Raw genomic sequence first — 19,161 nt, forward strand, 5'->3', positions numbered from 1 at the left:
TCAGACACTTGTTAATGCAACCAACACCCCCCCCCCCCCCCCTTTTTTTTTTTTTTTACCCCATTTCTACTTTTTTATGAACATTTTTTAATTCACTTTTGTCATGATTCCTGTCTTAGTCCTGTTTATGTTGTTCTGCCCCTGTCTCCTGTCATACCCCATCTGGCCACTAGGTGTCCTCTGACTTACCTCCTGCTCCCCTGTTTCCTCTTCCCAATCAGTGGAACATCTACCATCTACCCACACACCTGTTTCCCCCTTGTGTTTCTATAAGAGCAGTTCTCCCAGAATGTATACAAATTGTTTGACATCTTTCAGTTTTCATTGTCGCTATGTCTCAGTATCAGTATTGTAAATTTGGTTCTGTTGTCTACTAATTGGTTGTAAACTACCTCTTTGTTTGCCTGTCTATTTTTAAGCCTCTTTAAGTTCAAGTATTTCACTGCACTAACATAAATGTATTACCAAACATAGCTAGCTAGCACTGAGTTCCCCAGTGCTAGCTAGCGTTTGAGGTGAGGTGAATGGGCAGAAAACAATTGTGATCTCAGTCCATTGTACCTCAACCTGGACTGCACAGATCAGAATTTTAGTCAATGTTATTCATATTTTGGTCAAGAGACGTGGGTTTTTTTTGCACTCAAAGCAAATGTGTTCAACTCATTTTGGAAAAGCAATGATTAGAGTGATCAGAGAGAGTTTTTATTGTCATAGCCCATGTGGGAGACTTTTCATTTAATTTGCTTTGAGCCTCTTTTCCCTTTGTAGGCTAACCAGCGACTCCTGAAGAGAAGCAGCGTGTTAATGGTTTATTGAAAACTCTGATGTAGCCTAGTTGTTTGTAGATACAGAGACATTTCAAAAGATCTTTAAAGTGCATTATTTCTCAGTTATAACTTACGCAGTTTGAATTTAAAACAACACAAAGGGATGATTATAGTTTATTATAGTTTATTGAGTAAATGTTTTTTTTAAAAAGGGATAACTAAAAGGCGTACGGTCGCTTTAATTAGCTCATAGCTGTAGAGTCATTTGCAACATAGCCTACATAAACTCACTTGGCTACAAGGGAATAACATTGTTATCATAATCACACTAAATTTATAAAAGAAAAATTGAAACATTCTCAGTGATCTTTTATCAGGGCAACTCAGTTTGATGTTTGTGTGTAACAGCAGCTGGTGCCAAGTTTTTCTCAGCAAAGACAGTAAGAGAGGTTAATATTAGTTAAACTAAGGATGAATTATTTATTATTGCTACAATATTTTTTTTTCAAAATAGGTTTCAGCTGTATCTTCAATGAAAATTCACACACAATGTGCTGCCTGTACTTGATGGCTATGCAGCACTAATTTCTCTCCCTCTGTGTCTCTGTTCATGTTGGGACACACCTCCCCCATGTGTTGATGTTTGGTACTGAGCACTACATCAGCCAGCTCCTCTGTGTATGAGGGCTGAGGGGAGGATCACAGGGTGGAGCTCCACCTCACTCCTCTTAGCTCACCAGCGCAGGTACATTTTTTTAAAAGGCTGTAATCCAAAGCCAGCAAAGCAAGCAGAGGCTGCCTGGAAGTTGGCAGTGGTGGAGAAGACAATGGATGGCATAGTTAGGCAGCCAGATGTTGCTCTTAACTGAATGCAAGTAAGAAAGTAAAGGCCTAACCAGCGATGGGGAGTTTTGTGGCTGATCTGTTTGTGCTCCTGCTGATTTCCACAGGACAAGTTTACGGAGGTAAGGTTCTGCAGAGGTGAGGAAATCACTCCTCCTAACTGTCAGAGGTAACAACTGAGAACTGATATGCTGCAGTATTATCGCTGAATGATATGTTGCTTTGCTATAGTACAATTGGTAAAACTGCAAGAATGTTTTCCCCATGTCTAAGAAATACCATTTGTGTTAGTTGTTAGTTAAATGTCTTAACATAGAGATACAAGCTGTGGTTGTTGTCCTGAAGTATATTCCTAATCCATTCTAATATTGTCTATAGACATATGGCAGCACACTGCTGGATACTGGATTATATTTTGATTGGGTGTTTGCAGATACTTATGTTATGCAGCAGGACATAATTACCTGACCTGATGCCTGATACACTCCTAGGCTGTTCAAATTTTAGTTGAACAGTAAAAATCTTTAATAGCTAACAGGAATGTATCATAGAATTGCACACATCTATATCACCCTTACACCTGTTCATGAGAGTGCGTAAAAGACCTGCATTCATATGTGTGTATGTGACTGTAGGAAGATTACTAATAATCCAGTGTTCACTGCTATCATAGAGGCAGATTAGAGATAGATGGACAGACATGGGTTACACTGACAGTGGGCTTATAGGCTTTATGCAGAGCGGCATGCTGGGCCAGTCTGCTGACTGAGGACTTCTCTTTGGGACCTGTCTTTTAACACCTAATAATTTCCTTGATAATCAAATTTACTTTTTGCACACAATGCATTTCCGATCCAGAGTGTCTGATCCAGAGTTTCAAAGCATTTAACACAATAATAAAGTATGAAAGCAATTTTGCCAAATAATACTATATCTCAGAAAAAGATTTTCAAAAATAGCAGTACAGAAGAATTGAATTAAAGACCTGCCTCAGATAAAGGTCTTCTGAAATTGAGGACAAAGGTCAAATGATACAATATAAAATTGCTGTGGATCCTGGACAAAGACTCTCTGAGAGACACAATAAAATAGATACATTGTTGATATCCCATTGTTGTCTGACAACAGAAACAGAAAAATATAATAATTGAGAAACTGGAACACAGCTGTATTAAAATACTATACATGGGAGCACAGTGAGGAGAGACAGGACATGATGGTCCATTAACGTTTTCAAGTGCATTCTCACTTTTCCACATTGGCCATAGGCTATCCAGCCCTATATTATATTTTAAATCATTGTTATTTAGATAAGTTGAGTGTGTAAGAGGCCAAAACTATTTTATTTTTTCATTTAAACCTGCACACTTCTGTTTATTTTGAGAGCACTGTGGAGAGTTTTTAGAGTGCCACCCACCCATCCCCACCACACTCTTGCTCTCGCACACACACACACACTTTCCTAACCTCTATTCATTGAATGTTACGGTTTCAATGAATGGGGCTCCAGTGCTGTGGCTTTGTAGGTCAAATCAATCAAAACAAAACTGATTTACTTTTTGTCACTCAGAGATGTGGGCGGTACACTGGCCTCACTACTAAATAAAATACAATACTGGTTAAATATTGACATGATTACAAAATATTAATGTGTGAGCATTGCTATAGATTTTTAGTCTAGTTTTAACATTAGGTAAATAGGCTAAAGTCAAGACTAGACATATCATTTTGAGATCTGACATGAAGGTACATGACGAATGCTGTATCATGAATGAAATACCTGTTTAATTTACATTTGAACCATGGCACCCAGCTAATGATGGTGGGTGCTGATTTGTGCTTGCTGAGCAGCTCTGCCATTGACAAAATGTTTGTACAAGTAGTTCAGTTTGCGTCATCTAGGTCAGTAGTGAAGTCTATTTAGCATCCGAACATTTCAGGATGACCCACTCCAGGATGCATTAGCTGTCATTAATTGAATTCAGATAGCAGGTGTAAAGGCCAGAGTTGACCACATTGACAAAACAGTCGATGCAGATTAACTGAATAGCCTTTGCTTTGGCATTTACCATAATGTGCCATGAATCAGATATAGTCTGAATATAAATACATGTTGAAATGATAATAATTAAGACGATTCTGACAAGGCTATGAGTTCATTAGCACGTATCGAACACCTAACTGTAACACATTAGTGTTGAATCAATTGCATTTAAGCACTTTATTGCCTTGTTTGTTTAGTGGCACCAGGACAGATTGAAACAGATTATGACTATGCCACTCATCAACCTCACAATGAAATCCCGCATAAAAACGTTCAATTTCTCATCTGCCTACTCTTTTGTTGTCACAGTGTCCTTCTATGGTGATGGCTACATCCACCTGCGGACTTTGGAGGCATCCGTCCAAACTTTGCTCCATGTCCGATTTCGAACCTCCAGTCAGACAGGGCTGCTGTTTTTGGCAGCAGGGCAGAGAGACTACTTGCTGCTGGAGCTGATCTCTGGGCGTCTGCAGGTAGGCCATAGCACGTGTTCGAGTAATAGCAAAGTTTTACCAGGAATCTAGTCATGGGTGTAACTTGACAGATGTGTTAAGAAGACAAATATATTACGAGATTAAATGAAATTTAGTTATTGCTTTTGCACGGCAAAAATCATTTAGATTTTACTGATATGGCCATATTGTCTCCAGGCACTCATATAAAGATGCCTCATGCCTTCAAAACAAGAGGGAAATATTTGTCCCTCTGGCCATTTTAACTCATATACTATGTCGGCTTTTACTATCCTGAGGAGAACCCAAGAGAAGGCACAGCTTGGTGTCAGATTGCTCACAAAGAGAAAAGAAAATAAACCCTTTGGCAATGGCTGCATTTCAGGGCAAGTTCCTTCATGACCAGGTTAAGAGAGAAGACCAAAATAGTTTAATGAAAGCTCTAAGGCAGGAGAGATACTCATGTTTTCTGATTTTTTAATCTATAGCCAGTAACCTGTAGAATAATCATAGACTGTATAAAAAAGAATAATACATTTGTTTGTTTTAAAATCTATAAAGTTTATATGTGTTTCACTTTTGTTGCAACTTGTCTTATAAATTTGAACAGGAATAAGAAAGACTTTGATGCCCTGTTTCTTGGTTATCACCTTTTATCCCTCCTTTCCTGTGATTTTGACTTCTTAGGTACGTTTAGACCTGGGTTCAGGTGAGCGATCAATACGCTCAGAAAAAGGAATCCACCTCAGCGACCTGGGGTGGCACTCTATGGAGCTGACCCATGACCGCCATAATGTCAACATGACCGTGGATCGAAATTCTCACATCAGCCTCCGTATGCCAGGACCAGACCTGGAACTCAGTGTAGAAGATGGACTATTTGTTGGCGGAGCAGCCGGTCTGGATCACCCTTACCTTCTCAACACCTCTACTGGCTTTAGAGGTTGTGTGGATGAACTTGTCTTCAACGAACACAATCTTCTGTCCAGTCTAAGGCCGTACTCTGGGTATAAGCGTGTCCATGAAGTATCACTGGGCTGTAGTCCACAGTTTTCAGCAACAGAGGAAGATCCTATCAGTTTTTTCAGCTCGAAAGCCTTCATCTCACTGCCAGCATGGGAGGTGCCACAGGAGGGACTGTTTGAATGTGAGCTTCACCCCTCAGAGAGAGAAGAAGATGGCATTATCCTGTACAGCTCTGGCAACCAGGGAGAGTTTGTTGCCATAGAGATCATAGATGGCTACCTGGTGGCGACAATAGGAAATGGAGAAGGGACTAAATCTGAGTTACGTTCTCTAACACATGTTCACAGCAATCACACCTGGTACCCCATCCAGCTGCACCTGCTACCCAACAGCATCCAGCTGAAGGTAGACAAGGAGTTAATCAAGTCTGACCTGAGTCTGGAGCTCCAAGTCATCCAGCTCAAAGGGCCTCTTCTCCTGGGAGGGCTGAACAAAGAAGCTCTAGGAGAGGCCCGGAGAGCTGGGTTGTTTTCTGCCTCATCTGGAGGAGGAGGCTCCTTTAAAGGCTGCCTTCGAGAAATTAGGGTGAACACTCAAACAACGGGCCTCCCTCAGGCCACCATCACCAAGGACATCACTGTCGGCTGTAGGATGGGGCAAGCCCCTGTGACAGTGTCCACCACCAATCCAACGGACCACCCTGACTTTTATTTCACAACCTCACAACCAATGAGCAACAATAAGAAGAATCCTAACTTCTTACTGCTGAGAACGCTGGAGGTAGCAGAAGGAGGCCGGGCACCGCTGGAGCCCAAACACATCAAGGTAGGATTTCAAGGTCCTGCTGACCCCTTCTTATAGATTTTACTTCTAGTTATTCAACAGGCTTCTTCAACATACAATTAAAATAAATGGAGCAATGTAGTATAAACCTGTTCCTGTGTGTACTCCCTTGCAGGTGAATTTGGATTTCCAGAAATTGGGTGTCCATCCATCCCAGCTGATGTTCCGCATTGAGGAGCAGCCTGTTCATGGCCAGCTCCGGCTGGACCTCAGGCCAGACCCTGACGGGATTCTTGATGAGGACCAAGAAAGAACTATCACAATAGGAAATGAAGAGAAGGACCGGACTTTCAGTATGCTGGACCTATGGCAGGGTCGGGTCATGTACGTTCACAGTGGGTCAGAAGACCAGAGTGACTTCTTCATGTTTTCACCTTTCTCCAACAATATGAAGGAGCTCCCTGTGTTTCTGAGGAACAACCGTCTTTACCGATTTGATATTGACATCAGTCCTGTTAATGATGCTCCTGTACTGAGCCTCCCAGAGGGAAACCTTTTTACCCTGCTGGATAAGTCCAAAAGACAGGTAGGCACAGCAGCATACCTGGTTGGTATGAATTTGATTTTTTTGTGTGTATTAATTAAGCATAAGAACATGAAAATGCTTTTACATCCCCAATGTCCCCAGCTGACAACAGATGTGCTGAGAGTATCAGACCCTGACAGCAGTCCTGTAGAGCTGGTGTTCAGTTCCCTTGGAAACCTCAACACTGAGGCCGGATACCTTGAGCACCAGGATTACCCCGGCAGGTTGTTGCTATGACTTGGGAGGCTTTAAAGTGCCTCACTGGTCTTCTTTAAACCAGTCATTGAGGTCTATTAGAGAAGCTGAAGGATTTGACAGTTCAAACAGAACAGATCGTAGACGTTCATAGGATTATGTCTATCTTTCAGGGCCATTAACCTGTTCTCCCTGCATGATCTGGAGGAGGGTAAGATCAACTTTGTCCACACTGGGGTGTCCACCTCCAGGCTACCGCTAAGGGTCAGTGATGGGCAGAAGGTAAGAATTCATTACGTGACCCTTCCTCTATTTGTCATTTTCTTTTATATATCTTCTTTTGCTGAGCTCTCTTCTCCTTTATTATCCCACATCCTGTCTTTCTCCTTCTCACTTTTCCTTCTACAGTTGAGCAACACAGTAGTTTTGCGGATCATGGCAGTGGAACTCGAACATAATCTGGCAAATAACACAGGATTGGAGGTGAACCAAGGCGAGGCTTTCATCATCACCACCAATCATCTCGCAGTACAAGTAAACGTGGCTGATCAAGCGGCAGAAATCCGATACGACATTACAGAGCCACCACAATATGGTGAGCTCCAGCGGTTGCACTCAAGCGGCGACTGGAAACTCACAACCTCATTTTCCCAGAAGCTCTTAGAAAAGGAACGGATCCGATACCTCAGCACTTACCGTGGCCTTCAGACTCAGAACAATATCACCGATCAGTTCAGGTGTAAAATCAGCATCAATTCTTTGGCTACTGGGGAGGTTGTTTTCCCCATCGTGGTTCGCTGGATGTACTTCAAGGTCACACGGAGCAAAATGGAGGTCAGTGGTGTTCAGTCGGCCGTTGTCACTCCTGAGGACCTTCATGCAGTTTCAAAGGCCGTCAAACTCAATGAGAGCAACCTATTTTTCAGGATCCGCAGCGTACCAAAGAAAGGACAGCTGTTGCTTGACAGCAAAGTTCTACAGAAAAACTCAACCTTCAGCCAGAAGAACATCACAGATGGTTTGCTGAAGTATGAGCTGTTTAACAGGCTACTCGATGACACAAGAGACACATTAAGCTTTCAGGTCTTTTCAACACACGCCAGCTCGACAAGTTACGACTTCAGAATCAACATCAAAAGTGAGTCAATGGCCTTTACCGTTGTAAACAAAGGCCTTTCGATGCTGGAAGGAGGGACCAAAGTCATTACCAAAGACATCTTGTTCACTCAGACAGTAAGCAACCGGGAGGTCCAGTACAGCATCACAGTGAGCCCCAGGCATGGGCACATAAGAAAGATCAATCTTTCCAACTCAACGTCCATTAATGACAACATTGTAACCTTCACAAATCAGGATATCATGGAGGAGCGGATTATGTATATTCACGATGACAGCGAGACCAAACATGATTCTTTCACATTTCAAATCATGGTTCAGAAACCACATAAACACAATAGCAAGAAGGAGGAGAGAAACACATCTGAACACACCTTCAATATCTCCGTGCAGCTCGTCAATGATCAGAGACCTGTCAGGGTTGTCGATAAGGTTTTCCATGTGGCCCGTGAAGGCCAGAGGTTGGTGACACTGAATGACCTTCGCTACCGGGATGATGACTCTGACTTTGAAGACAGTTGGTTGGTCTATACACGGAGAGGGATTCCCATGGGAGAGCTGGTGCTGGCCACCGATCCCAATCACAAGCTGTATGAGTTCACACAGCGGGATATCGAACAGGTGAGTACCATCTGTGAAGGTTCTCCATCATCCAGGTGATATGATATTCATAATCACTAAATCAATCTTCTCTTCTCTTCTCTTCTCTTCTCTTCTCTTCTCTTCTCTTCTCTTCTCTTCTCTTCTCTTCTCTCAGAAAAAGGTGTTGTTTGTCCACCGAGGAGTGAGTTTTGGCCGTTTTGTGCTGTTTGTGTCGGATGGCAAGCATTATGTTTCCACACTTCTGGAGGTGATTATGTCGTCATACTCATTATATTTCAAGGATTATTTACCGATTTATGCTTTACTGGTAAAACCCCATCATCATCACTGAAAACATGGCCAGTTAAAATAACATTCTCAGTGTTGCTATCAGTGATTTATATTTTCATTTTTTAGCAGTATAAAATGTGTGTGTTGGTTATTTCTTCCTCTACGGATTATTTCCTAGTAATTAAAAATCAATGGGAATTTTAGAAGTAACCCTATGATGTAATGTATATGATGTTATGCATTCACAAACTGCTGTTATTATTAATATCTGTCTCTGTTGTGTAACTTGCTGATACAGGTGATGGCCCAGGATCCTTACCTGCAGGTAGAAAACAACACCGGCCTCATAGTCCAGCGAGGTGGAATCACCAACGTCACCTCCATTAACCTCAGCGTCTTCAGCAACCTTGACATACGTGACCCACAGGAAGTGACTTTCGAGGTCTTCCTTCCACCTAAACACGGTGTGCTCAGATTTACAGATGGTGATCAAGAGACTGTAAAAGAAGGAGAGCCAGTTTCAACATTCACCCAGCAGGATCTGGTGGCAGGACGCCTGATGTATCAACACGACGGCAGCCATGAATTGTCAGATGGGTTTAATGTCACGGCGAGGGCAAAGGAGAAAAACACAGAGAGGCAACCAGAGAGAGGGAGGAGAGAGGTCCATCTGGACATCGGTGTGCCAGTAAAAATCTACCTGGAGAGCCATCAGAGGCCACCCACAGTCATAACTAACCTTCCAGTGGTGGTTGCAGAAGGAGAGACTGTCTCCATTACCAGGAAGCATTTAGAGGCAAGTCTGTAATCATAGTATACAAGATATAAGACGCATCCATCAACTCTCTAACAGATTGAGATATATGCAAACTTTCAAAACTCACTTTCTATGGAGGGTCGCCCACTATAGCCTATAACTGCTGTTATAGTTCTGCATTTGTATATTTTGTCCTTTGCATCTTCTGCGTTATCATCTTCCTGTTGTATAATAATTGCATACTTCCATAGTATTTGCAGATACATAATTATGTTCTCTTTTCACCAGGTGGTCCATGAGGACAGCCAGCCCTCAGAGATTGTTTTTACTGTGCAAAGTCCTCCCACCCTGGGTTTTCTTCGTAGGATCTCCTCTATCAATAAGCTCCCGAACGACAATGGAGAACAGCGACACCTCTATCAGGTACAGCTGACTTTATTGAGACGCTTTAGTTGTGCTGATACAGGACAATAGGGAGTGGGACTGTCTATTCCAAAGCTGAACAGTAGAAATGCAGAGTTGGATCATACTAGGTGATTGGATGACCCCTTTTCATATTCATTAGTTGAATGAAAATAAAGATTTTGGTGCTAAACATTTTTTTAAAGGTGATAAAAGTTACATATCACTGGAGTGGTTGTACTCCTAAGCATTTAAACAAAAACACCATTTGATGTGTCTGTCCTACTCTCTGTTCCTTCCTGTAGGGCATCAGAGAGCAGCAGACAACTTCCTTCACCCAGGACGACCTGAACCAGGAATTGATCGTCTACCATCAGCGGGAAACAGGAAGCACCAACGACTCTGTTCTGTTAGAAGCAACCAACGGGGTCACAAAGGTCGGACCTATCAGGCTGGAGATCGATATCATTCCTATCCTGCTCCCTCTGCAGGTACAGCATCTGTGCCTGGATGGTGATGAACTTCCATGAAAAGCAACGTTTGCAGTCATATTACTTAGAGGCCCACCAGCAAGCAATTGGTTCTTTCTTCCATCCCTTGTTTCTGCAGGTATCTGACTTGTCCCTTGATGAGGGGTCATCCCTGCCATTGACCACTGACATCATCAAGGTCGCTAATCATCACTTCTCGGACATGAACTTCCTGTATCAAGTCATCGATCCACCACAACACGGACATCTGGAACACAGCCGGATCCCGGGGATGCCCATCACTGCTTTCACACACACTGAGGTATGACTGAACACATACATAAATACTGTGTATGTAAACTATGTCAGATATTTTGACGTGGACTCTTTTACTTTTGAAAACACATCAATTAGTGTTTGAATGTAAAAAATAAAACCTGGTTATCTCAAGGGAGGAATGGCATAATTGTATAGAAGTCCTCCACCCTATGTTTATTTCCAGGTGGAACGTGAGTACATCTCCTACATCCACGATGGCAGTGACACTCACAGAGATAACTTCACTATCGTGGCCAATCAGACAGAAATCAGGAAGCACAGTTTGCCCTGCACCGTTCACATCAGTGTCACACCGGTCAACGATGAGACTCCTGTCGTTACAATCAACCGGGGACTGAAGGTGGGAATGAAGAGAACTCTGAACACACAGCACACATACAGTACATATATAGGCCTACTATTACAGCATGTACTGTCTATACTGTTGGATTGCAAATTAATGAGTATTATTGTATATTCTTGCTGTTAATTTAGAAAGCATTGCAGTCACAACTCAAATTTCCTATCTGATTAGTTTTTTTTAGGTGTTAAGTTGGTATTCTTTACTATTTTTTTAATCATTATTAGGGTAATTGATAAGCTAACTATCACTTGGTTATATATATGGTTCCTCAGGTGTGGGTTGGTTCAGTGACAGAAATCACCACAGGTGATCTCCGTGCAGAGGACTCTGACACTCCAACTGAATTGCTGGAGTTCATTGTCACACCACCCAGCAACGGCCACCTGGCTCTAAAGAGTGCCCCCTCCAGACACATCCTGAACTTCACCCAGAATCACATACAGAGTGGACAGCTGGTGTTTGTGCACAGTGGTGAGCAAAGCAAAACCTGGGGAGACTGTTGTTAGTTGTACAACACAGCACTGATTAGCTAATTCTGTCATTTTTATAGAATATGTAGTCTAGATAGTCTAGAATAAATAGATAATGGTTGAAAGAAAGAATGACTTGGCTTGTGCCTCTCTTCTTGTGTAGGTGCATCATCTGGTGGCTTTCACTTCCAGGTGAATGATGGTGTTAACTTTGCCCCTCGTCAAATCTTCAGTACAACCGCCAACTCTCTGGTTCTCACCATCCAGAAAAACCATCCAATGGAGGTCTATCCAGGTACAATGGCTCCAACAACTACAGCTACTAAAGCTCCCTGGTTCAAATCCCTGGACATCCACTAGGGTCATGAGATCATTTATTTGCTGCTTAACCTCACTCCTCCTGGTTATTCATCAAATGAAACTAGAAGAGGAAACCTTTCTGTCATTTATTTTCTTCGACTGAAGTTAACATGCTAACCAGCTAAACACTTGATAGTAGGTCATGTAAACTCTGTTCTACTCAGAGAGCAAATTAGGGCCGTTTGCAAGTGTGGAGATTCACTGCCTCCTCTCAATGTTTCCTTAAAGGCTCTGTGACACCAATCTCTGATCAGGAACTTCAAGTGGTCACCAACGACGTCAGCGATATCAGAAGAAACAACTCTGTGGTGTTCACAATAACTGCTCCTCCTAAACTTGGCCACCTGGTTCGACGTATGCCCGACAACTCGACACAAAACATGTCTCAGTTTACACAAAGCATGGTAGGGAGCTCACGTATTGCATTATGCATTATATATGTGTCTGTACCAAAGGCAGAGTGTTGTTTAGTTTCTCAAATCTCATCATCTCACTGTCTCTCAGGTGAACGATGGAGTCGTCCTCTACGATCAGAACAAGCCGGAGTCAGTGGGATGGTCGACTGCAGACTATTTCTCTTTCACCGTCTCCTCTCCTCCTGCTTTCCTTCCTCCACACACCTTCACCATCTTAATCTCCTACCAGGCCAACGAACATCATGACCACCCACACAAGACTAGACTACTAAACAATGCAGGTACTATTAAATAATATCAGAAACACTCCATTGATCCAGTTTTAGTTCATATTTTCTGCTTTTTTTCATCTATGAAGCAGTTTTGTCTCTTAGGGCTTCTGTAGATGTCTCATGTCTGACACTTACAGAGGATTATTGTAATTTAAGCAGTAGAAATATTTGCTGTCTCATTTACACTGAACCTCATTTCTCTGTCATCAGGAAGAACATATAAGTGCAATGTTTGTTTCTGTCATTCAGGAGCTGTTGTGAGAGAGGGAGGCAGAGTTATGATTGACAGTTCTAAACTTGATGCCACCAATCTCCTGGGGAAAGTCCCAGTGCCCCAACGGAAAGACCACCACATCCTTTACCGTGTGCTTTCTCTACCACGTCACGGGGCTCTGTCTATCCGAGGTCATAATCTCACGAGGTGCTGGTTTATTTCTCTGTGTCTTTATATATATCATAAAACATTGCAATTAAAGTGTGCAGAACTATAATAAATCCGAAATGCATAATATATGGAAGACCAGGGGCAGTTGTAACACTTTGCTTTTGCTCATTGAATTTTTGAGTTGTCCATCTTTTATACAAAGCAATAGTACATGCATTAAACAAAACAGAGCCTTGGCCAAAAAAACAATTACTTTTGTATCTCAAGATAATTTTGTCATAGAGCCTGCAAGTACCTTGACAACCATGTGGGCTCAGGAAGGAAGAGAGTTACTAGCCCTTTGAACGTGTTTAGTGGAGATGGTGGTCTGCCCACATTGTTCTCCTGTATATTTTAGTTTTGTAAAGATTGTAGATAGTATTTCTACCAGGGGGGCAGTTGTCGGTCTGAGAAGTGAAGCTCACTTCCGCGTTCAAAAAACTGCAATCCCCCCGGCTTCCTCTGGGGGCTGGTACCGGAAGGGAGCAACTCTCCATAGACCCCCATGTTAAAATAGCTGACTTTACGTCCTCAATAAACATGTTAAAAGCCTGGTACCATTACGTTTTTTGGTCTCAACCGATAGTTTCTACCCCCGCACACACTCTGAGGGGGGTGAATTTTTTAAAAACTCTACCGTTTTACTGTTATTAGGTTTAAAATTCTGGCCAATTAGGGCGCGGAAACGTTGAGTGACAGGTCCGGAGACCGCTGCTTCGAGGCCAGTGGGCGGGCCCTCGGCCGGCTAACGGCCGCACCTCTCCAAATATGGAAAGTCAAATCCAACATGGCGCGGTTCAAACCCCCGTAGTAGCGGCACAAAACAGACTCACCAAAACCAATGGGTGACGTCACGGACGCTACGTCCATTCTTTTTACAGTCTATGATTTCTACCAATAAGTATCTAGGTTATAAAAAGAAGGAAAACTTTATTGACCAAACTTTGTTTAAATTGTTCTTAACTTGTCTTTTCATGTTTGTCCTTCCACCAGAGACCACCCTGATTTCTCACAGGTCACCCTGAACAAATTCGGCATCACTTACATCCACGACGACTCCGAGACGATGAGCGACAGCTTCACTTTCCAGGCTTGGGTGGCTCCTATGAATCTCTCCTCTTCCTCTTCCTTCTCTGCTTTTTCCTCTGATTCCTCAGCTTCCTCCTCCTCATCCTCCTCATCCTCCCCCTCCTCCGTTTCCCCGCTCTACTCAGCTTCATCATCCTCCATTTCATCGTTAGACACAGTGTCTCATCGCAGAGGCACAGACAGCCTGGCCGTGACTGAGATGTTCAACATCACAGTGACACCAGTCAATGACCAGCCGCCGCTCATCAGGAGCAGATCCCCGAGTATGAAGGTGGTTGTAGGAGAGAGAGTCGTGCTCGGTTCAGACTATCTGCAGGTGAGCAAGTGCAAAGTGGACAGGTGTAAATGTGGGTAGACACTGTTCATAGAATAGTGTTTTCTATAAACACATCAACTAACTAAATTGCATTTCATCTTTGGGAATGTGCATGTCCAGGTTGAGGATCATGACACTCCTCCAGAGGAGCTGCACTACCTTGTGCTCAGTAAGCCCAACAATGGCTACCTGACACTGGGGGAAAGACCAGAACCAGTGACCTCTTTTACCCAGTATGATGTCAACCATGGCCGGCTTCACTTTACACAACAGGTGAAGAGTGACTCTATACATCAAATTATTGTGATGTATTTAATCAGAGAGTCCAGCAGTCTGTCACTGTGTGTTTTGATACGGCCTCCAGAGGTCACCATACACAAATGTGTTCAAATGCTACTCCTACGAGTAGCATTTGAACACATTTGTCTATGTGCCTACTGTATCCCTATACATCATTGACCACCAACTCAAAATATATGATTCTTAAAGTCAATCAGTAGATAATTAGATCTTTTTTTTAAAAATTCATTTGCCTTCACTTTCAAGTAGCCATTAATTTTCATTCATATTCCTGTGGTGTGAAAATCACCTTTTAAACCTGTGTATTCTGGTTCCTCTGTTCTCTTCATCAGGGTGAGCCCTTGACAGGAGTATTCTACTTCAATGTAACCGACGGTTATCATCGTCCACTCTACAAACTGTTTAGTTTAGAGGTGATTAAGCCCTCTGTCTCCATGGTTAACAATACTGGCCTATCATTGGTTCAAGGCCGGAGCGCTATAGTCCTGACAACCAACGAACTTGCAGCTCAGACCAATGGTCAGGGCCCGGCCAACATGACCTACAAGGTCACCACACACCCTCGCCACGGACGCATCGCTATTGACGACCAGGAGGTCATGACCTTCAGCCATGAGGACCTGCAGTTTCATCGCGTCGTCTACCACATGACTGATCTCAGCGAATCAGACGACAGCTTCCAAATCTCCGTGTCAGCCTCTTCAGCCGGCGTCGATTTCGGAAATTTAACAGCACAGACGGTGAAGGTCACAGTGCGGCCTCTGATCTACCTGAGGGAGCCGGTCCGAGTTCCCAGTGGCGTCCCTGTGAAACTGGGGAAAGCCATGATGGACGCCTCCGAGCTGGCGAGAATCAGCCATGTCGACCCGGTCTTTGAGGTTCTATCACCACCGAAACATGGGAAACTGGTTAAGGTAAAATCCTTTGATGAAGTGTAAAGGATTATTCTCCTGTTTTCGCATTTATTTTGTAATAATATGAAAACATACTTACCAACATACTTGAGAACACTCAGTCAGAAGTCTGTAAACACCTGTAATCACACCCACTGGTGATGTCATAATGCTTTGACACACCTTGGGGTACACTTATACAACTGCCACAAAACAAGAAATTAAAGGTCCAGTTTGTAAAATGGGGGGAAAACCGTGACATCTAGTGTTCAGATTCTAGATTGCAGCGCTCACTCACTCACACTCACCCCTCCAAGGACAAAAAACTTGTTTTCCGCGACTAAGACGACTGGGAGTATTTCAGGAGCATGGAGCGATGAGGTGAAGATCTAAACCATATTATGATATGTCTGCTGTTTCCTACTCCTTCTTCTTTCCTTCCACCTTCTTCTTAGTTGGTTTATTTATGTGCGTGAAACTCGCGAAACGCACTCTCTAGCTGGCTGAATTTTTCGTTCGGCCCAGTGCAAGATGGCAACACTCTCTAAAGCAAGACCCTTGCTATATGTATATTTAAAAGAACAATTATAAGGCTATGAAAACCAAACAAAACATATTTATTTTATACACTTATACAAATATATTCATGGGTAGTACCGGTATATTCAGATTTTGCCAATAAACCTTGCCAAATATTACACACTGGACCTTTAACCCATCTTGTTGCTGTTCAGGTCTTCTGTATCTGATTATAGTTACTTTAATATAATGATGTTGATGTGTTGATAGTGGTTTATGAGTGTGACAATTTAATAATAATAATCATTTTTGTTCACTCTCCCCTCTGCTGTGTGTCTGTGCCTGTGTGCATGTATGCAGATAACCTATGACCCCAACCAAGCTTCAGAGGTCCTGAAGTCGTTCACCTTCAGAGATGTGGTGCAAGGCCGAGTCGCCATCGAGGAGACTCTCAGTGACGGCGATAACCAGCTCCATGATAACAAATCAGTGCTGACAACAGCTCGGGGCCACACCCCCGCCACACCACTCAATGATTCATTCATCTTCCTGGTGAGGGCCGGTCACGTCCAGCCGGCGAAGGGTGAGCTTCACTTCACCATCTTACCCCACCACCAGATGCATCACAGCGCAGGTGGAATAACTAAAGCAGATGGTGCGAGTCGGGAACACACCACAACCCGCCTGCCGACACACAACAACAGGACCACTACTGGAGGAGGAAGAGGAGCCGGACGAGGGGGATCGACGACTCACAGCAGGATCGAGAACGGTTTTCACCCCCACATTTTGTTACATAAAAACCACAACAGGACACAGCACAGGATGAGACCTCACGGCCGCTGGGGGAACCACTCGCGCGCTGGGAGTCACGGAGCGAGACCGGGGAGCGTTGCCGAGGGAGCTGGAGGGGGTCACAGCCACGGTGCACATCCCCACTCTCCTCCTGTCTTAGACAGCAACGGTCCAGCAAACCCTCCAGACCTCCACCTGGTTCACGTAGAGGTCCTCCCTCGCCCCGCCTCAGACCCCCTCCTCATCATCCTGCCACTTCTGGCCTGTCTGCTCCTCATCATTATTCTCGTAGTTTTGATCGTAGTGTTCCGCCACCGCAAGGAAAAGGCCCGTATGCGGCTCATCCAGGAGCTGGCGGCAGTGCAGCTACCGTTACCGTTACCCACTGAGGCCGGCAGTCCTTACCTGGGGCGACCGGAGCGGAGCGTGGCGATGCCATCTGTGGTGGTCACCCCCCTCGGCCCTGCAAGCTGCCCCACCTCCCCCCGTCTACCCATGAGTCCCAGGAGGAGGAGTCTGGCCCCCGGGATGACCTTCTGGGGGCCAATTGAGGGCGATGGAGCAGGTGGTGATGGGAATTATAGAGGTGTTCAAAGCACTGAAACAGATAATGTAACATGCGGTAATGCGTTCCAAGCTGTTACTGCAGGATTCAAGACTTCTGCTGGATCCAAGTCTCCTACTACATCTCTGAAAAACAACCAGTACTGGGTTTGATGGAGGTGTTTCAAAGAACAAACTGTGCCTTAGAGGTGTATTCTTGGTGTAAAGGCTGTAAATGGCACATGTCTACTCTACAGGGGACATCTGTGGTCATAAGATACATCTAGTCTGCTATGAACTTTTTTATACAAATCTGCACACTTGTAGAAGAAACTGTTCACTATTTTGTAGAAACCCACTTGAACTGAACACATTTTAAATGTAATTAACAACCTTCTGACAAAATTAATCTGTAAGACATCACCCAGCTATGTATGTAAGAGGTGTAAGGTGTTACTTAGTAAACAGTCCAGTCTCAAATGCTATTGTCATTTCAATGCATTTCTGTTTTTGCACAAATTTATTCCCATGGTGTGACACACAAGTAGGACCACCATCAGTTCCTTCATGCAAAAAATATTATTTTGTAACCACAGTCTTGTAGCGATTCCTCAAAACACTAGTTTTAAACTTCTTGAGAGATGAAGATAGTGTACTATTTGTGGAAGTCTTGCAAAGCAAAGAAGTGAAACAGTCTGAGGTTGTTGTTTTTTTATCAGTTTCTGCAAATGATCAGATTAAGTGTAGATCAGTTTTGAGTCAGCTCAAATGTGAAATAGTAGTATAACTGGTAATTAACATCACCTATAATATTGTGACTTTTAACTGTAAAGACTTGGTGTGTTACTTTAACGTTGAAACCTTGTATGTCAGCCAGTAGATAGATTGTTTGTGCATGCAACTTCAAGGTGCTGTCAGCTTCAAAGTCTGATCTATTTTTTATAACATTCACTGCTCATGTACTGGTGTCGTTCAATATTCTGCACTTTTCCCTTTTCTTTGTCTGATTTTGTTACAGCTGGAGGCTGTGAGCTGACACATAACTGTTCCTGAGAAACCGCACAGTATTAATAATTCATGGTGAGATGTACAGACATGGTAACTTTCTCTGCTCTGGATTGACTTCTACACCTTTTTATGCCTGCATCTGTTTGCCATGCACTGTGAAATATTTATTTTTAATAAAGATATTTCTTAAAGAAATATGCGTGTTATATTCAGGTTTACTTGGGCAAATGCAAAGACAAGTATAAGATTCAAATCACATCATATTGATAAAGGACAAGGAGGTCCAGCCCCGCCAAACATGAAACAACAATTACTATGCTGCTCAGATGAGACTCTTTGTTCATTGGTGCTCTCCAGAGTATCAAATAAAATGGAAACATATTGAGCTCAATGTAGGCAGATTGCAACCTTGTAGCAAAATGGAACAAACATTGATGAATACAAATACAGCAGCACCGCCCTGTTTGTTTTGTATTGTTTTCTGTGTGAATGTGTGTTCTTTGCTCTCTTAATGACCAACAGCACCAAGTTGTAAATCTGCCAATGAACATATAGTCAAATCTGAGCACTTGAACCCAAAAAACTAATGTACAACAGTTATATAAACCCACTTCTTGTTTGTTAGTAACTTGCATAAGGAGCCCTCAGCCAGCAGAGAGACACAACAGTCAAAGACATAAGAAGAAGAAACTGGAAACAAAGAGGAGTGGAGAAAGAGGCAAGTCTAAATAATGGAGGGCCTGCGGCTGCAGTAACCTGACCTGCAGTCTGTGAACTATGGTGTCAGGTATCAAGGATCCCACTGCTGCTTCCTCCACAG

General features: G+C 43.3%; 1 protein-coding gene across 1 annotated transcript; it reads left to right on the plus strand.

Moving 5' to 3' along the window:
* The first annotated feature begins 1,533 nt into the window (after positions 1-1,533).
* On the plus strand, positions 1,534-18,536 carry LOC146977503 (chondroitin sulfate proteoglycan 4-like). Its single transcript, XM_085793808.1, has 22 exons — positions 1,534-1,732; positions 3,964-4,127; positions 4,794-5,897; positions 6,031-6,441; positions 6,544-6,665; positions 6,810-6,918; positions 7,045-8,373; positions 8,510-8,602; positions 8,924-9,421; positions 9,671-9,805; positions 10,090-10,275; positions 10,394-10,576; positions 10,757-10,933; positions 11,209-11,407; positions 11,570-11,701; positions 11,995-12,170; positions 12,271-12,463; positions 12,704-12,875; positions 13,872-14,283; positions 14,404-14,556; positions 14,916-15,497; positions 16,356-18,536. The coding sequence occupies exons 1-22, from the start codon at positions 1,669-1,671 to the stop codon at positions 17,505-17,507; spliced, it is 7,746 nt and encodes a 2,581-aa protein (XP_085649934.1). The 5' UTR covers positions 1,534-1,668; the 3' UTR covers positions 17,508-18,536.
* Positions 18,537-19,161: the final 625 nt, after the last annotated feature.

Source organism: Trachurus japonicus, chromosome 12, assembly GCF_045865225.1.
Source record: "Trachurus japonicus isolate A0001 chromosome 12, Traja_1.0".
Taxonomy (NCBI): domain Eukaryota; kingdom Metazoa; phylum Chordata; class Actinopteri; order Carangiformes; family Carangidae; genus Trachurus; species Trachurus japonicus.

Coding starts and splice junctions, on each gene's coding strand:
- LOC146977503 (XM_085793808.1), top strand. CDS start 1,669: ATGGGGAGTTTTGTGGCTGATCTGTTTGTGCTCCTGCTGATTTCCACA. Junction 8,374..8,509: donor CACAGCGGGATATCGAACAG/GTGAGTACCATC, acceptor CTCTTCTCTCAG/AAAAAGGTGTTGTTTGTCCA. Junction 12,464..12,703: donor TAGACTACTAAACAATGCAG/GTACTATTAAAT, acceptor TCTGTCATTCAG/GAGCTGTTGTGAGAGAGGGA.